General features: G+C 38.1%; 1 protein-coding gene across 1 annotated transcript; it reads right to left on the bottom strand.

The window, feature by feature from the left end:
- Window positions 1-10,592: 10,592 nt before the first annotated feature.
- Window positions 10,593-12,742, bottom strand: LOC115956187 (B3 domain-containing transcription factor VRN1-like). Its single transcript, XM_031074635.1, has 4 exons — window positions 12,637-12,742; window positions 11,335-11,739; window positions 11,110-11,237; window positions 10,593-10,874 (listed from the first exon to the last, which is right to left on the bottom strand). The coding sequence occupies exons 1-4, from the start codon at window positions 12,740-12,742 to the stop codon at window positions 10,593-10,595; spliced, it is 921 nt and encodes a 306-aa protein (XP_030930495.1).
- Between the last annotated feature and the right edge of the window lie 5,146 nt (window positions 12,743-17,888).

Genomic DNA, 17,888 nt, shown 5'->3' with positions numbered 1-17,888 from the left:
ATTATTCGTAATGTAGATTATTCTCACATAAGTCATAAAAGTCAAATATTCTCACACATGATGTTTTTCAATAAGCACGTACGACATAACACAGAAAACATAAAATAACTTACACTAACATTATTAACTTAACCATAGACATAACACACACACACACACACACACACACCACAGTGGTATTCATTCTGATAGGTAGTCCTCGTAGTTGAGGACATTGTTACGTTCTACCGGAGTGAGTTGCCTATTTGTTGCAACGGCTTGCTCCTCCGCCAATTGTAGCATATGATACCTGGACCTACGAAGTATCATAAGATTGTTCTCTTTTTTTATTTTCGTCACTGCACGCTCATATTGGTGCATGTTTTGTCGTGGCAGTGTGAGCGAGCTACGCTCGACAAGAGGCGCTCCGATTTGCAGGAGATCATTGTGCAGAGCGTTGGACTCGTTCATGCGAAAGTCCCACTCCTGTTGTAATCCGGCATAGTATTCCCTCTCGTCAGAATCTCTTTGCGTTCTATAGTTATTTGGAAAACGAGGTAGCATCCAATTACGCATTGACATTGGAAAATGTGACTTTAGATCGGTATGTGTAGAAGTTTTGCAAGGGTAGATGTATGTAAATGGGACTTCGGTATGTGTAGATGTTTTGCAAGGGTAGATGTAAATGGGACTTTATATAGGGGTTTTGCAAGGGCAAGTATTCAGGTGGATGTGACTATAAGTATTCACGTGAATAAAGATGATATGAGTTCACAGTATATTGTTCAGTGGCGTCTGTTGGTGCATGTGATTCGTTGAGGTAGCTGTTTCATATGGCTATAGCTTGTGCTACAGTAGCAGGCTGGTGATGTGTACTGCAAAAGAGGTTGCGTATTTATTCACGTGAAGACTATTCAACATTGATGTGCTTCATCTGACATGATTTGACGAGACAATGTTGAGCTGTGTTAAATGTATCATAAACTTCTCAGGGATGCTATAGGTACATCCTTTAAAAATGCTGCATTGCAAAAGGATGCATAGCTGTGTATTGACGTGCGTGTAGGTGATATGACTGGATAGTGTTCAACAGTGCAAAGCTATTGAGCAGCACTACGAACATCAATGTAGCAATAGGACCAATAACACCCGAAATTGATGCACAAAATTTTCTGCGCTGCTATGTGTATTGACGTGAGTGTGGATGGGTACTTCTGGTCAGGGTTCAACAATACTGAGCTATCCACCGTAGCTACAGTCATTGCTCACTATGGTGGAATTTGGCAAGTGTGATTGAAGAAAGCTGATAACAACATTAGGTTTTGTAATGGTTGGCAGGATTTCGCTGAATACCATTCTATCTGTTATGGTTATTTTTTAGTCTTCAGATATGAAGGAAATTCAAGCTTCCATATTGTTATATTTGATAAGACTGCCATTGAGATTCAATATCCACGTAGGAAGAATTGTAAATTGGAAGATCATCAGGTAAAAATATCAAAAACTTAGATGAAGATGATACAAACATTTCTTCTTTAATGTACAAACCCATAAAACATGAAGTCAGAGAAAAGTTTGTTCTTAAAAAATTACCGATTATGTCCAGAGGAAGAGAGAGAGAGCAATCCAAGCAGCCAAAAAATTGAAGTCTAAAAATCCTTCTTTCATGGGTATCTCGTGGCCACATAATATGGTGAGCCTTTATACATAATGTGATTATGATGTTCTCTTAAATCTGGCTTGGAAACATATATGGGAAGCAAGTATATTATTGGGAAGCAATTTGTCACACATCAATGTCTTGTGCTATTACCCTCCATCAAAACATATTAAGCAATGAGATTCGGGGAAGGCTGGGTTGCATTTTCGAAAGACAATAATTTAGAAAAAGGAGATGTCACTGCCAATGAGGTGATCGAAAGGACTCCTGTTGTGATTAGTGTCTCAATATTTCACTTGGTTGACCATCAGAGTTTGGACAAGGATAACCTGTTTAAAATTTAAACTAGTGATGTTTATGCTTATATTTAATTAGGGACTTTGATCACTACTATGGTTTATTTCTAATGGATGTGGTTTTAAGACTTTTCTCTGACCAGTTTGGTATGTCATGTTCAAAACTATTCAGAATTCCTGTGCTTCATCTGACATGACTTGTTGAGACAGTACTGAGCTGTGTTCAATGTATCATAAACTTTTCAGCCATGCTCTGCATCCTTGAAAACGGTGCATTGCAAAAGAAGGCATATCTGTGTATTGACTGGACAAGGTTGAACAGTGCGAAGCTGTTAAGCAGCACATGTAGCACTACGAACAACATCTGTGTACCAATGGTGGACAGCTCACACCCAAAATTGATGCATAGCCAATTCAAGGATGCTCTGCCTCTTCGAAAACGGTGCATTGCAAAGGGTTGCACATATGTGTATTCACGTGAGTGGGGATGGGTACGTGTGGTCAGGGTCCAATAGTTTCGAGATGTTGAGTATCACATGCAGAACTACATCAATCAAGTGTAGCAATGATGGACAGCTTACCCCCAAAAATTTGCTTACACTTTTGAAGGGTCCTCTGCATCCTTGAAAATAGTGCATTGCAAAATGTTGCATATCTGTTTATTCACGTGAGCATGGATGATATGACTGGACAGGGTTCAATAGTGTCGAGTTGTTGAGCAGCACATGCAGAACTGCGAACATGACTTCGCCGAACAGTGCCGAGCTGTGTTAGCCTTTTCCAACCTCACTTGCCAAATGCTAGTATTACGAGCAGTGAGTGTAGCAACAGTAGAGAGTTTTATCCCCCTGTTTCCGTACAAACTTTTCAGGGAGTCTTTGCAGGTAGAAAATGTAGTTACATTTTCTCAACATCAATGTAAAATTACATGAAGAAAACTATGCTTCCAAGTTTTACATCAATGGCTTCCGATCATCACAATTGCAATATTAGGGAGCTTCCAAGCAATGCTACAACGAACCAATAACTTGAATGAAACATTTGAAAGGCTGATCAGGCTTTTAGGCCTTTACCCTATTTTTAAGCAAACCAAATATCGTTGTGAGAGTGTGTTGGGTGAGCCATATGGATTTTCAGTGAGTGAGTGGTTAGTCTGGTTTGGACAAGTCTTTATGTAATGTATCTATATAAAGTAGGACACTATTACAACTAAGATACACAGATACGTGCATATTATATCGTGACTCAAACAACTCATATAAAAGAATTATTCGTATTATTGAATCATATGCGCGGTTGGTCTATGTGGTTTGGATCAGTCTGTATGTATTGAATCTATTAAATTTTCCTACAAGTAATGTGCAATAAATATAATTTGGAGGCATTTCACTTCCTAAGGTTTTCCCTACATTACAAAGCAAAGGACATTGTTCGTCCATAACCCACATTACTTGAATGTAGCAACAAAGAACACGTATGAAAAAAATGAGAAAGTGATTTCACATAAACTTAGCCAAAAGTAATAAACAGTTAATCTTTAGAGTTGCAAAAGTTGAACATACATAATCATCATTTGTCACACATTAACAATAACATCACAGATTTCCCATAATGTGTAGACATTAACAACAACGTCTAATGTTCGTAGGTAGAAATTTTTGGAAATCATCATTGCTTGAATCTGAGAAGTCTGAAATATCTGTTTCATCATCTAACGCAGTAATTTCATTAATAGACTTCATGGCTCGCTCTTGCGCCTTCCCCTTTAGATGCTTCCTAGCTTTTTGGATTGCGTGAAAACGGTCTAGTCGCCTTTGCATTTGATTGTTCTCTTGTTCAAGACGAGCAAGTATGTTGGCAGGTTCATCTCTAGGTAACTCGGCAGAGCGTGCCTTAGGAACTCGTAACCCGTGCCATCGACAATACACCTCTAACTCACACCTCTTCTCGTATAGGGTTGACCATGGTGGTTCTGCTATAGTGAACTCTATTGCGGTGGTATCTGTACTTAGTTTTGTAGGTTTGCCGACCATGATGTGTCCGACGCTTCCAAGACTCTCATACGTGTATATTGGCATATTAACGAAATCTCTCTTCTTTCCAACCCATTTTCCTCCATAGTGGTCTGTGTATGTATGTAGTTGTTGATCTGTTGGAACTTCTGATGATGCATTTGTTGAAGTAGGTCCAAACTTGTTTCGCATTGTACGATTTGATGTTGAGGCATTGCGACTCATAGCTTAATCAATCTACGAAGTTAGCGGGGTAGAAAGTTAACATTATATCACTGGTGCATTTATAACCTCATTTCACGGTCCAGGCATTACAATTTCACTTATTAGGGCCTGTCATGTCAAACCCTTCAGGAAAAACGCTATATGAACAGGATTTTAAATGTTCCTAATGTCACATCAAAGGTGGGCAGTAGTTGCAACAGTAGATGTAAATGAGACATCTGTGCATCCAATTTCACAATTCTGTATTCACGTGAGTGTGGGTGTGAAACAGTGTCGACCTGGGTATCCACATCGTGTAGAGCACCGAACATGACTTGACTAAGCAGCAGCGTCTGTTGGCGCATGTGCTGCAATTGAAGGAGTTTGATATGACTACAGTTGGTGCTACAGAAGCAGGCTGGTGACGTGTGTTTAGAGTTGGAACTTGGTCACCTTCAAACTTCGCTATATTAATTGTGTTTTGTCTTTCACCAGCAAGTTCGCAATATTAATTTATTAATTATGTTTGGTCTTTCACAAAATAAATTATGAAGATCACAGTGTTTTCTGTGATTTGGTCATTTTGAATGTCTGTAAACATCATGGTGTGTAAATATGATGGTGTTCATTATCTTTGGTCATTAAACATTTACAGGTTAAAAGCATCACTTTGGTCTCAGAACCATCACTCTTACAAATTACGTAGCGCCACAGGCTGAAACACTGAAATTTCACTTGTAATCGTAGCCAATTGATGTGAGACTGCATTTGAGGGAATACCTACTTACTCGACTATTCGATCAAACATCGTGGTCAAAGACTTGTCGGTTTGAAGCGAGGTCCAATTTGGTCTGAATACCACATCTGTTATACCGTAGATGTTGGTGGTGGCTTGAGCTCCTGGTTATATCTGTTTAATTGTGGACATTACCTTTACAAAATCTTAAACATCAGGGTGTTTATTATCGTTGGTCATTTTCAAGGATGGTAGTCAAAACGCTCTTCCCATAATTCGTGACTGTTGGTTAGAAGAGATTGCACATAGGTAAAACCATGTTCAACCCTGAAACTAAGCTCTCAAACAAACGCGTGCCATAATAATTTACAGGTTGAAAGCACCACTTTGCTCTTAGAACTTTGATGTTAGTGGCTTGAGGTCACTGTTATATCTGTTTAATTGTGTTTGGTCATTCGTAAAAACATTAAACATCAGGGTGTTCATTATCGTTGGTCATTTTCAAGGATGGTAGTCAAAACACTCTTCTCATAATCCGTGACTGTTGGTTAGAAGAGATTGCACATGGTAAAACCATCTTGAACACTGAAATTGAGCTCTCAAACAATCACGTCCCATACACATTTACAGGTTGAAAGCACCACTTTACTCTCAAAACTTTGATGTTCGAGCTCACTGTTATATCTGTTTAATCGTGTTTGGTCCTTCACAACATACTTAAACTTCACGATGTTTATTATCTTCAGCTCACTGTTATCTAATATATTATGTAAGGGGCTTCCCTGTTTGGATTCCTCATATTTGATTAAAAAAAATCCGTTAGACCTAATGCTAGAGTGAATGAGGTCATGCCAAGTGTCGCTTTTATCTTTTTCGACGAGTCTGCACTGCAAGGTTTCATCAATAAATTTTGTAATGAAAATATGATGCATGAGGAATAGTCCAGGCGAGGATCAAATTCAGAATAATATAATTGCTGATTTAAGATCGACAAAAATATCCAATTAGTGGAAAATACATGTAAGCTCAGCAAAACCTCCAATAAAAATAGTTGCCTGAAGTCAAGATATAGCTTCAGCCATTGTTCCAAGGAAAATCTCCTAGGTGGTTCATCGTTAATATCAAAACCTGTAAACGAATTGTGCTTTCACAAAACCTTCCATTTGTATTAATAATTACTATAATCTAAAAACACGTGAGCGTCGTACAGAATTATGAAATAAATGTTATTTACACACAGACTTGGATCTACTTGATATTATATAGAATCACATAATAACATAAAAAATTCTTAGACCATTACATCCATTTCAATAATACTAATGATAGTAACGATGGGCATGAAACTAACCATCATATTAATATATGAAATTACTTTCAACGGATACCATGTTCTTCAAATTGCCACTAAAATAAAAAAATTTAGAACTGTCATACAATTCTCCAAATATGTTATAGTAACCACGAACTGAAAATTGTCCCCCCCTTGGGTACAATACCCAATGGGAATCATCAAGAGTCAGATGGTGTAGAAGGTGGAACAGGACGTCTATAGTGAGCTAAGTCCGCTCGCATAGCTCCAACCTCGGCAAGAAGACCATGTAGAAGCTGACCATGGGCTGCCTGAGTCGTCATAATGGTCTCCATCATAGCATGAAGAGAGGGAGGAAGAGGGCATGTATGTGCTGCATCAACAGTGTCAACATCTATCTCATCATCACCATCCTCGGCAACAACAGATGTGGGATCCCCATGCATGTCCTCATCTTGAACATCTCCAGTAGTAGACCGTACTCGTGGTCTGTTGGATGGACCAACACTGAGGTCGACAACCTTCTTTTGGGCAGTTCGCTGTTTCAGAAATTTGGCTCCTATAGGGGCTTGGATGTGAACCAACTCGTGGGAAGGAAAGTTCTTTAATCCTAAATATTTGAGGACCCTATGGATGAGAACTGGGAAAAACAAAGCATGCCTCTTATACTTGCTCCTACGCACCTTGACAATGGTTTCGATGAAAAGGGAAGGAAAACAAATGGAACTATTGGTGACAAGGGCGTAAAGCAAGATACACCTGTCTACAGGGATTGTATGGATATGAGAGATAGGGAAAATGTTGTGACAAGCTATCCTAAAGAAGATATAATTAAGCTCAGTCAACTCACTTGAGCTAATACTTCGGCCAGAATCCCGATTGTTTGATCGTCCACAAAGAACATCCATAACATCATCAATACGAGGAGACATAGAGTTTGGATAAGTAGGTGTACAAATTATAGGTACATCAAGGGCTTTAGATACGTGCTCCCTAGTTATTGTAAACGGTACACCACGTATGGACGATGCCACCTTGTGACCACCAAGATCCTCATGCACCGATAGATTCGAATAGAATTCTCTAATCAAGTCAGCTGGAGGGGGTGGTATGTTTGTACATAGGGACAGCCAATGCCTAGACTGTAGATTCTCACGAACAAAAGGATGCAGTTCCTGTAAATTGATTTGCCTTTCTCCCCAAATACGCCTACGCTTAATCAAGGTTTCAAAGGTTTGCTCATTTTCTGGCGTGAGGAACCTTAATTGATCAAACACCACTTCAGGTTCGGATGCAGCTTTGCATTTTCCCCTCTTAGTCCTCTTCGAACCCATAACTAATCGATGGTCAGTAGTGCAAACACGATCAGCTCACACAAAAACAGAACCAAAATGAAGTTTGAAGCAGAGAACAAAAATTGAAGAGTAACCAGATACCATGTGTAGAAAATCATGCACACAATATACTGTCTAGAGCAGTTTACAACAACACAATGAAAAAACAATATTCTTATTCACGGGTTGTTTAGTTGGTGCAATAATTGTAATGCATTTTGGTCCGAGTCAATAATTTGAAGTTAGAGACCTAGAGTATATAACAGAAGTCTTATTATATAGGAAACATACAAGTGGATTTAGGAACTGACATATATCATACCATCGTAGCTACATGTAGTAAGTTTCACCAGCTTCTACAAAAAACAGAAAATAAATTGCACAATGTACAGTTCAGACATACAACCAGCATATATCTATACCACACACATATGGAGCCACTGGCAAGTTCATTTTGTGGAAGGAAGACAACCTATGACATAGGCAACCTTACTAACAACAATGCATTTGACTAGCCAAACACCCAATTTCATCACAATCTTCATAGACATAGACATAGAAGTGTGAAGCATCATCGAGAATAATGCACCAACAATGTGTAATTTCAAAGACAGCAACCGTTAAAAGAGTCTTACTATGTAAAATCCTCGACGAATTTGCGCGGGAAATTGTGGGTTCTAGCCGGATGAAGCGAGAGCAATCGAAGATGTAATTTCGGACAGCTGCAAGTTCTACAGAACTGGGGAAGAGTTAATAAAAATGGGTAATAGATTGTAATGTCCATATAACTCGATTTTCCGAAAATCGAGTTACATGCAATCAAATTTTCAGCACAAGGGCTTGCACATAAACCGACTGTCCGTAAATCGAGTTATGTGTAGCACAAATAACAAGAATCCAGTTAATGGTGGAACGGCTTTCTCGTAACTCGATTTTGCAGACAACGAGTTAATTTCAAATAACTCGATTATATATAACTCGAGTTATTTTTCTGGGCCCCCAGATATTTGGACTGGTCTAGATGCAGTCCAAGACGAATCGAAGTTCAAAGGTAGGCCTGCCACAATACTCGATTCTACTTGAATCGAGTTCTGTGCAGTGGACAATCACAAGAATTCAAATTCCTCGAGATTTGGAAAATCGAGTTACGTTGTACACATGCATCCACCAGCCCATATATTTGGACTGGTCCAGATGCAGTCCAAGAGGAATCCAACTGTATATGGCTACCTCGCACAAAACTGAACTCCGGTAAAATCTAGTTATTTGTAGTATAATATCTCAAGAATGCAATTTCTGTGTGTAATGGCTTGCATATAAATGGATCATCATAAAGCGAGTTATTTGCAGAGTTACTCAATTTTGTAGAACTTGAGTTATTTTCACTGGTCTCACCCATAGACCTCTTCTCCCTTAATCTTCCTATTAGGTGTAATCATTTCTCAACATTAATTTAGTGTGGTATTGACAATAACAAGTTGACTGGGCTTGTTAATTATGATACCTCAATTCATGTGTCTGATCCTCAATTTCCTTGTACAATATGGTGAAGGTATTGTGCTGAAGCTAACATAAAGAATTGCCGTTCATGATTATTTTTGTGATGTGATGTAAGCATTACCTGCCTTCAATAAGAAATTTGCAGGGCTGCCCTAAATTCTAGTGTCATCATTCTGCCATTTTGGGACTGCTACAAGTAGTCTTCTAAGTTGTTCCAAAAATCATGCGGAGCCTTTTTATTTAATATTTTTTATTTACTTCTTTTTTAGTGGTATGATTTTCAATAAAATGTAAGTTTCACAGTTTTCATGAAAATTTCTTTTTCATGAAAATTTCTTGAGAAAATGGATTTAGAAATAATCCAGACTCATGATTCCTTATGACAATTATAGAATTACTTGCATTTCTGCCGTGTGGATGACCCACTTTCATAAGCAGTTAATGGCAGCAGTTATGACAGGAGTCTGACAGATGTTTGCAGGTTTGTTTAGTTCAAAGATGATGTTTTTTAAATTTTGGTGTCTTGAATGCTTCCGTGTATCCTAAATCTCTCTCCTTTTTTATTTTCCCCTTATATTCATCCTTGCGTTTGCAACACTACTGTTCTTTTGAAGGACTACTGCAACAAAAAAAAAAAATATCATCCATTTTGTGTAGATTTGATTTCAATATAATTTAATTATCTTATCCAGAAGCATGAGTATGCTCTCTCGAATTTTAATGTTTTTGTACATGCAGGGAGCTTGGCATTGGAATAGTTCCATACAGTCCTCTTGGTCGTGGTTTTTTAGCTGGCAAAGGAGCCGTGGAAAATTTGGCTGCAAATAGCGTATTGGTACATATTTCACCAGTATTTTGTGTTATTCATTTGTAAGATACAAAGATTTTTCAGGAAACAATGATATTTTTCTTTGAGCAACGATTCATCAAGTTCATTGAATAAAACAGTACCTATTTTAGTCCTTGCAGTTTACAAGAAGTTAACTTCATCTATAACATTTGAAAAATTGCTACCAAGTGAAATTTTGAAAATTTAGCTATCAAGCTTTTCAATTTGCCACATTATATTGATTGACACAATTGATGGATTAACTTCTCACTTATTTTTTAAACATCTAAATTTGCAAACATCAAAAATAATGACTAAAAATTATTGCACATGGTGTTATTGTATTAAAGTGTTACAATATATACAAAACATACAACAATGTCATCTGAAAAGAACAAAATCCTATAGCAATAACAATGTTGACCCCCCTAAAATAAAATCCAAGAGTCGCCATTCAATGTAATATAATTGAATGACATGCAAAAAGGCCAAAATCCAAACAAAAGCGCAGAAAAAAATACAGCATCACATTCATTTTAAAATACATATGAAAGTTCATCATAGTAATTAAAAATTTTCCAAGAGTGAAACTCTAAACATCACAAAAGTACCCAATCAATAAAGTTGCAAACTGGGATGAACAAAATAGGGATGAATAGTAAAGTTGCAAAGTAAACACACTCTAAACATCACATAATATTATTCTGAATTAGACATCCACCCTAACCACTTAGTCTTGGCACTTGAAAATGTGGACGTTTAACACAACACCGTCCCTCATAATCAGCTCAAATACGCAAACATCTCCTACTTGCAAACTATTTTCCCTCACAAATGCAGACCAACCAGCTGATACGACACATGATGAACCCCCACTTCGTTCATAAATGTATAGCTTCACAGGCCATAATCGGTCCACAATCTGGAGCTTGACAGGGAGTATACTTGCTTTGGTGTAGTCCTTGGTAAACCCGTCTCTTGGTAAGTAGTTGATAATGTCTTGGGGTAAACTCTGTACAAGGAACAATAATAGATATTTAACAAATATATTCCAGCAACAAGTATCTAATTGATCTACATCTTTTCACCTAAAAACACAAATAAGAAAAAATCATTACCAACAAAATGTCCAGCCACAAGTATCTAGTGTGACAATCTTTCTAATTGATCTATGAAAAATGATAGTTAATGGGAGTTGCATTTCTAAATTACAAAAATATTACATTTTAGTGAAGCTAAAAGCTTACCGCACGATCCTTGCCATTAACGTAGGATGGACGCATGATAACAGTGAAAAGGGGATTTTCTGATTTAAAAGCATTGGCTATAACAAGATTTTTAGCTACACCACCGTCTTTCTTAGGATGGGCTGATCCTGAAAGAAGTTGAAAATACGAAGTCATGCACATAAAATTAATAGAGCAGAAGCTAAACAAATCAACCAGTTGCTTACAAAAATGTAACATTCAAACCTGAACCCTCTCCCCTATAAAAGTGTTTGATGATTTCAACAGAGCTGTCATCACTCTCATCATCTTCGATCCTATGAACTTGGAGTTCGTCGTCTAAAGTATAGTCTATTTCTGTTGCAGTGGCATCAAATATGAGTACATCAAACTTTGAATTTCCTTCATATTTGAAAACCAGTAAGTGCCCCACGGCTACACCATGAGAGCTTGCAAATTCGGACCAACCATTTTGAAACCAAACCCCCCCAGCATGTTGTGTCAACTTGACTTTCCATTTTCTACCATTTGGAATAGTGAGAAAGGCCATATCTGACAGGTCCATTCCAAATTTCTGCACGAACTTATCTGGAATCCGTTGTAAAAAGGCCATATCTGACAGGTCCATTCCAAATTTCTGCACGAACTTATCTGGAATCCGTTGTAAAAAGAATCTCCATAACATAAATGCAGGCTAGGGAAATAAACACATGCAATCAATCCTTATACACAATGCTAGAAAATAAAAGTTTGAATGATGGCAGAATACTTCTTAGTTACAGCCCCCCACCCCCACACAAAAAAGAAAAGAAAATCAAACAAAATAAAATGTAATCCTGCAACATTGATGTTATATTTAATAGCTATAACAGTAACAAATCTTATGAATTTTGAAACCAAATTATACAACCTAATCTTATAACCAAAATAACCATCAACAGCTGTCAACATTTTACATTTCTCTGTTGTTGTTGAAATGTAAAAAATTTTGGGGAAATGTTGTATTTTGATAATGTGTCTGTGATTTGGTTTTGGGGTGTTGGGGAAACATTGAAGATGACCCACTTTTGTTTATGGGCAGGATTTGGATTTAGACGTAGTAATTTTTACCACTTAGCCACTTCATAAGTTTGTGAACTCTAAAAAACAAATGATAAAAAGAGTGAACGATTTCTGTATCCTAGTTTGATCCCAGGACACAGTTTCACAGTTTAAATTGAGTTATACATCTGTGGTGACCCTATAAGCCCTATCACATTTTCAAAAAAATGCCATCTGCTCTTGCTCTGTATTTATTTTTCCTCTATCTCTACCATGCGCTTATCCCTGTTTCATTTTTTGTTCATATAAAAGTGTTCGATGCAAAAGTACTCTGTTATGTGACTGTGTTCTTCTTAAAGTGTAACCTACGTATTGCAAAATGAAAGTTTTTCTGACTACATGTAACAAATGTACATTTTTTCAAGAATCACAAATAAAGAAGATGAAGTGTACGAAGTGTATATTAGCTAATTTTCAGAGGAATCTAGTTTATAAATTTGAGCATACTTACAAGCTTTCCTTCCTGAATAGCATTCGGCAGAATAATCTTGAAAAAGTGTAGGGACCGATCAGCAGGACCATCGTCGTTGTCTCTCCGCCATTGAGAAGCCATTGTTCTGGTTCTCCAAACTTTCGCTGAGAAGAAGTTGAACAGTTGCTGCTTCGTACGTTTGAGCACTAAATAGTGGGTTGGTCATACACATAACCCGATTATTAAGAAATCGAGTTATGTGTACTGGGACTAAAAGGAGTCCATGCTGTGCGCAGTGTATCTCAGAGGAATCCATGTTGTGTGTGGTAACTCGATTGGAAGTAACTCGATATCCTGCACATCAGGTTAAAGTAGAATTACTCGATACTACAGAAATCGAGTTACATGCGAATAACTCGCTTATACAGAAATCGAGTTAAGATAATTTGACTGGTCCCAGGCAGTCCAAGAGGAATCTAACTGCAGACACGTCTTCAACGTATCTCGAAGCTACAGAAATCGAGTTCTTCTGAACGTAACTCGGTAATACGTAAATCGAGTTACGTTGACTGGGCTTCCTGACCCAGCCCAGATAATTGGACTGGTCCAGAGGCAGTCCAAGAGGAATCTAACTGTAGACACGTCTTCAACGTATCTCGAAGCTACTGAAATCGAGTTCTTCTGAACGTAACTCGGTAATACGTAAATCGAGTTACGTTGACTGGGCTTCCTAACCCAGCCCAGATAATTGGACTGGTCCAGAGGCAGTCCAAGAGGAATCTACATGTAGAAAATGGTCTTCAACGTATCTCGACGTTAGAGATATCGAGTTATTTTCAACATAACTCGGTAATAACGAAATCGAGTTACGTTGACTGGCTTCCTGACCCAGCCCAGATATTTGGACTGGTCCAAAGGCAGTCCAAGAGGAATCTAAGTGTGCACAATGGTCTTCAACGTATCTCGAAGCTACAGATAGCGAGTTCTTCTCAACATAACTCGGTTATACGGAAATCGAGTTACCTTGACTGGGCTCAAACACCTAGTCCAGCTATTTGGACTGGTCCAGATACAGTCCAAGAGGAATCTAGTTGTGTAGAGAGCTCTCCAACGTAACTCGGTATCCTATAAATCGAGTTATGTTCAACGTAACTCGGATTTAGAGAAATCGAGTAACCCAGATACTTGAGAATTGAGAATGGATACAGTCGAAGGGGATTGAAAATGGACTGCAACGTAACTCGTTATCTGGAAAATCGAGTTTCATTTAGTATAACCTTTCTACTTGTAGTTTTGCTTGCGACTTGCACTGTTCACACCCATTCAGTATCGTGCTTATTCATAGTAAAAGTGGACCTACTGACAACCATGCTGTGAACAACAAGTCATCCATACAAATCATAACCAACCACATCCATCAGTAACATTCCCCCATTTGCATTACGCGAATAAAAAAATCATCCATATATACAAGCTTATTTGTAAGTAAAGAGCCTCTATGCATTTAAATCAGTTGATGTACAAAAATAAAAAGTTCCATTTCTGCATTTTAAACATTCTTCACAATTGTAAGTTGAAACTTGGACAGCATCCGCCAACAATGGTTTTAGGCAAACATGGAGTCATAGCATTTGAGTGACACCTTCTTTTTGTTCTTTTCAGAAGTTGCCTCCTTTCTGAGGAGTAGCCAACACAGAAATTAGTATACAACCCATGGTAATTAATAAATTGAATTGACAAATATAGAAGAGCATTCAGGCTTGCCTGCTTAAATGAGGAGCATCTACAGTTACACCTTGGCAACAATTACAAATCTGCAGCAAAACATATACAGTAAGGGGAATAGAGACCTCATGAATACTAGAATATGTACACGACAAACAATAAGATTGAAAGAACACCAAAACTGGGACAAAAGACTTAGAATGGTAATATGTAGGAGTTAAGACTAACTGCAACTACTTGAAGAAGTAATCACAAGATTGCCCAAAGTGGAGCTACATTTGATACAATGGTATTACTATCATGGTTCCGATCTACAAATTACTGCCCACATCTTAATTATAACTCATATAATGTAATATCTAAACATGTAAAGAAGAATAACTTATGATACCCCCTTGTTAGTATGATTTGTAATTGTTACCTGCTACATAGCACCATGGCTTGTTGAAGCCACATTTCGAGTTGGACATGTACGATGGTTATGACCCTCTTGGCGACACAACCCACACTTCAACTTTGGTCCATTCTCAATCCACAATGAGGTTGGCAACTCCCTATCCTCGTCATCCATCTCATTGCGGATTCTCGTGGACTTGGGCCGACCTTTCTCACGGATCAACCGCTGGTTTGGCATCACGGTTCTCCTTTCTGTTGGCTCCGGCCATTCTAACCTATCTTTTAGTGGTTGGAATATAGGCTCATAGCTGTGATACCGTTCTTCAAGGCGGTAGAAATGATCCATATACTCAGTGGCATCATGGTTGTGTTTGGCACAAACTGCTATCAAGTGGGAACAAGGGATCTTGTTTGCTTCCCATTTGCCGCACGTGCATGTCATGTCTATGAGGGAAACCCTATGGGTGTGATCTCCCCCGCCAGTGTTCAACAGTGAAGACTGTGTCTCCACTGTATATAACCGTTGTTGCGCACTCATCCTTCTAACAATATGGAGCTTCGCCTTCTCTTGATTTTCCTCGAAATTGTCATAGGCATATTTGCACCACACTTGCCCCTCTTCCAACTTCTCAAGGGTTTTGTTTCGACGTTCGTCAAAGTATGAGTTCACCTTGTAAAATGTAAACTTCACCATTGCAGTTATGGGCAAGCTACGTGCGCCCTTAAGTACCCCATTGAAGCACTCTGACAGGTTGGTTGTCATTGCCCCATATCGGTGCCCATGGTCATGTACAAGTGTCCACTTTTCTTGATTTACCTCCTTAAGATAGTTGTACGCAGCCGGGTTGACATTCTTGATGCAATCCATGGTGTTCTCAAACTTCCTAACTTGATTCGCAGTTGCTGCGTTCCATACCAAGTTCTTCAACGGCACACTATTGAAGTTAGTGTTAACATTGCTTACTAAATGGCGGAGGCAATACCGGTGATGGGTTAAGGGCGGTTGCAAGTAGCCCCTAGTGGTGTCATCGAAGCATGATTGTATCACGATGCCTGCCGGATATTATACACAAATTGGTGCGGTCTGTAACATAGGTCAACAGGCATGCCAAGAACCATCCCCATGTCTCCGTGCTCTCGCTTTCGACAACGGCAAATGCGAGTGGATAAACCTCGTTGTTACCATCTGTTGCCATTGCTATCAACAGCTTTCCTTTGTACTTGCCATAGAGGTGCGTTGCATCTATGCTTATCACCGGCCTGCAATGTCTACATCGTGGGAAACTCCAAACATATCAACCTCAACTTCACCTAGCACTTCTCAAAGCGAAGGAACCAACTATGGCAGTGGAGACATTAGGCACACTTTGTTAAGGTATCAGTTGGAAGTTGCCATTGAGGAGCGTGACCATGCAAGGAGGATCGCAACGTTGAGTGCAAACATGTTGAATGAAGTGGTGGCTCATGTTGTGGGGCATGATGAAGTTGATGCACCCATGAGACAACGTACGGATTCATGAATGCAAAAGTACGACTTCTTGTTGTGGTATTTAGTAAGATATGTATACTTCCAAGTAACTACTTTCATGTGTGCTTTAAGTAGAAGTGTCATCGTTTTCCAATTGTTTCACTGGCAGATATGTATATATGGAAAAATTACCTTATTATTTTTGTTTTTAGACTACTTTGGTCTTATTCGGTCCATTATATCTACTTTGGTCTTATTCGGTCCACTGTGGTTTCTAGGAAAATCGGTGTGCTACATTCTATTTACTCTATTTGATCCTATTCAGTCAACTTTGGTCGTACCCCGTCTATTTGATTCACTGCAGTCCATTATTGTGTAGTTACAAAATACTAGATCAGCCTATACATAATGAGCCACGATTAACGAATGTACATGACGTAAAAAACAACAATGAATTGCATAACCTCTACATGAACGATTTGGAAATCCTCCTCGTTGGAGGATTCACTGCAATCCATACCAATCAAAGAAAATTCAAAGTTTAAAAAAGATAGGATTGGAATTATTCATACATGATAAATCGTCCAACATTAGAAAATTATCTAAATTCTTCAAGTCAATTCTGAAAATTTTAATAGCCACAATATAGAAAGTCCAGAACCAAATGACCATGAATAAAAATTGACAACAACCAACTAAAAAAAAAAATAACACAGCTATATAAAGGTTCTTAAATCCCAAATACAGTAAATAAACCCTAAAATTATGATGTACCTTGTAATATTATTCTGAATTAGAAAAAAAATGAACACTTAAAATTTAAAAGTTACGTAAAAAGTGAACATTACATGGAATACTACAGGTTTCAATAGATACATTACTATATCTTCCCTCTAGCTAGCTCCACTAGACAAAACAGGTTCATCTCTATGAGAGTGGTCTTGCCACTGCCAATTCTGCCAACAATACGTATTTTGTGCCCTTCCTCAAATGTGCAACTGATCCCCCTCAGAACAAGTGCATCAGCCTATATTTGATCTGTTTTATCAATGATATATAAAGCCATATTATAAAGCCAAGTTTGAAGCAAATAACACAACTCTCAATCATGTGAAGATAAATACAAAACCAGTCAGATTGGTAATGAATGTCAAAGCATTAGTCCACTTAGATAAAGTCCGGAAGAGCAACTTCAAATCAAGAATCAATCTCACTTCCGTCAAAAGTGCAAGCATTCCTTTCCCACCAAATACTCCACAGGAGACAAAGAGGGATCATCATGTCTAAATTTTTTAGCAATCAAACCATGTAAAGCACTAAACATATGAGGATTACCCATGTCAACAGTTTAGTCAATTAATGCCAACTTGTAGATCAGAAGTCTTATTAAATGCTTCTTCCACTTCTAACTTATAGGAAGCTCAAAGAAAATATGTTTGATGATCACCAAACAGACATGTAAGAAGAAAATTTTACAGCATCGTTAGTTTGCAAAATCTACAATTATTTTCATTCCCACATGATTTCAACACATTGCAGATAAGGATATATATATATATATATATATATATATAAAGCACAATGAAGGAAAATAAATGGAAAAAATACATGTATGCCCAACAAAAGTATGTGTACATTTGCTTCCTCTCCAAAGTTTTAAAGTTGTACCACTTGAACCTAAAATCGTGGTAGCATAAA

This window comes from Quercus lobata, chromosome 8 (genome assembly GCF_001633185.2).
Source record: "Quercus lobata isolate SW786 chromosome 8, ValleyOak3.0 Primary Assembly, whole genome shotgun sequence".
Lineage (NCBI taxonomy): Eukaryota > Viridiplantae > Streptophyta > Magnoliopsida > Fagales > Fagaceae > Quercus > Quercus lobata.
This window is presented reverse-complemented; position numbering and strand designations above follow the sequence as displayed.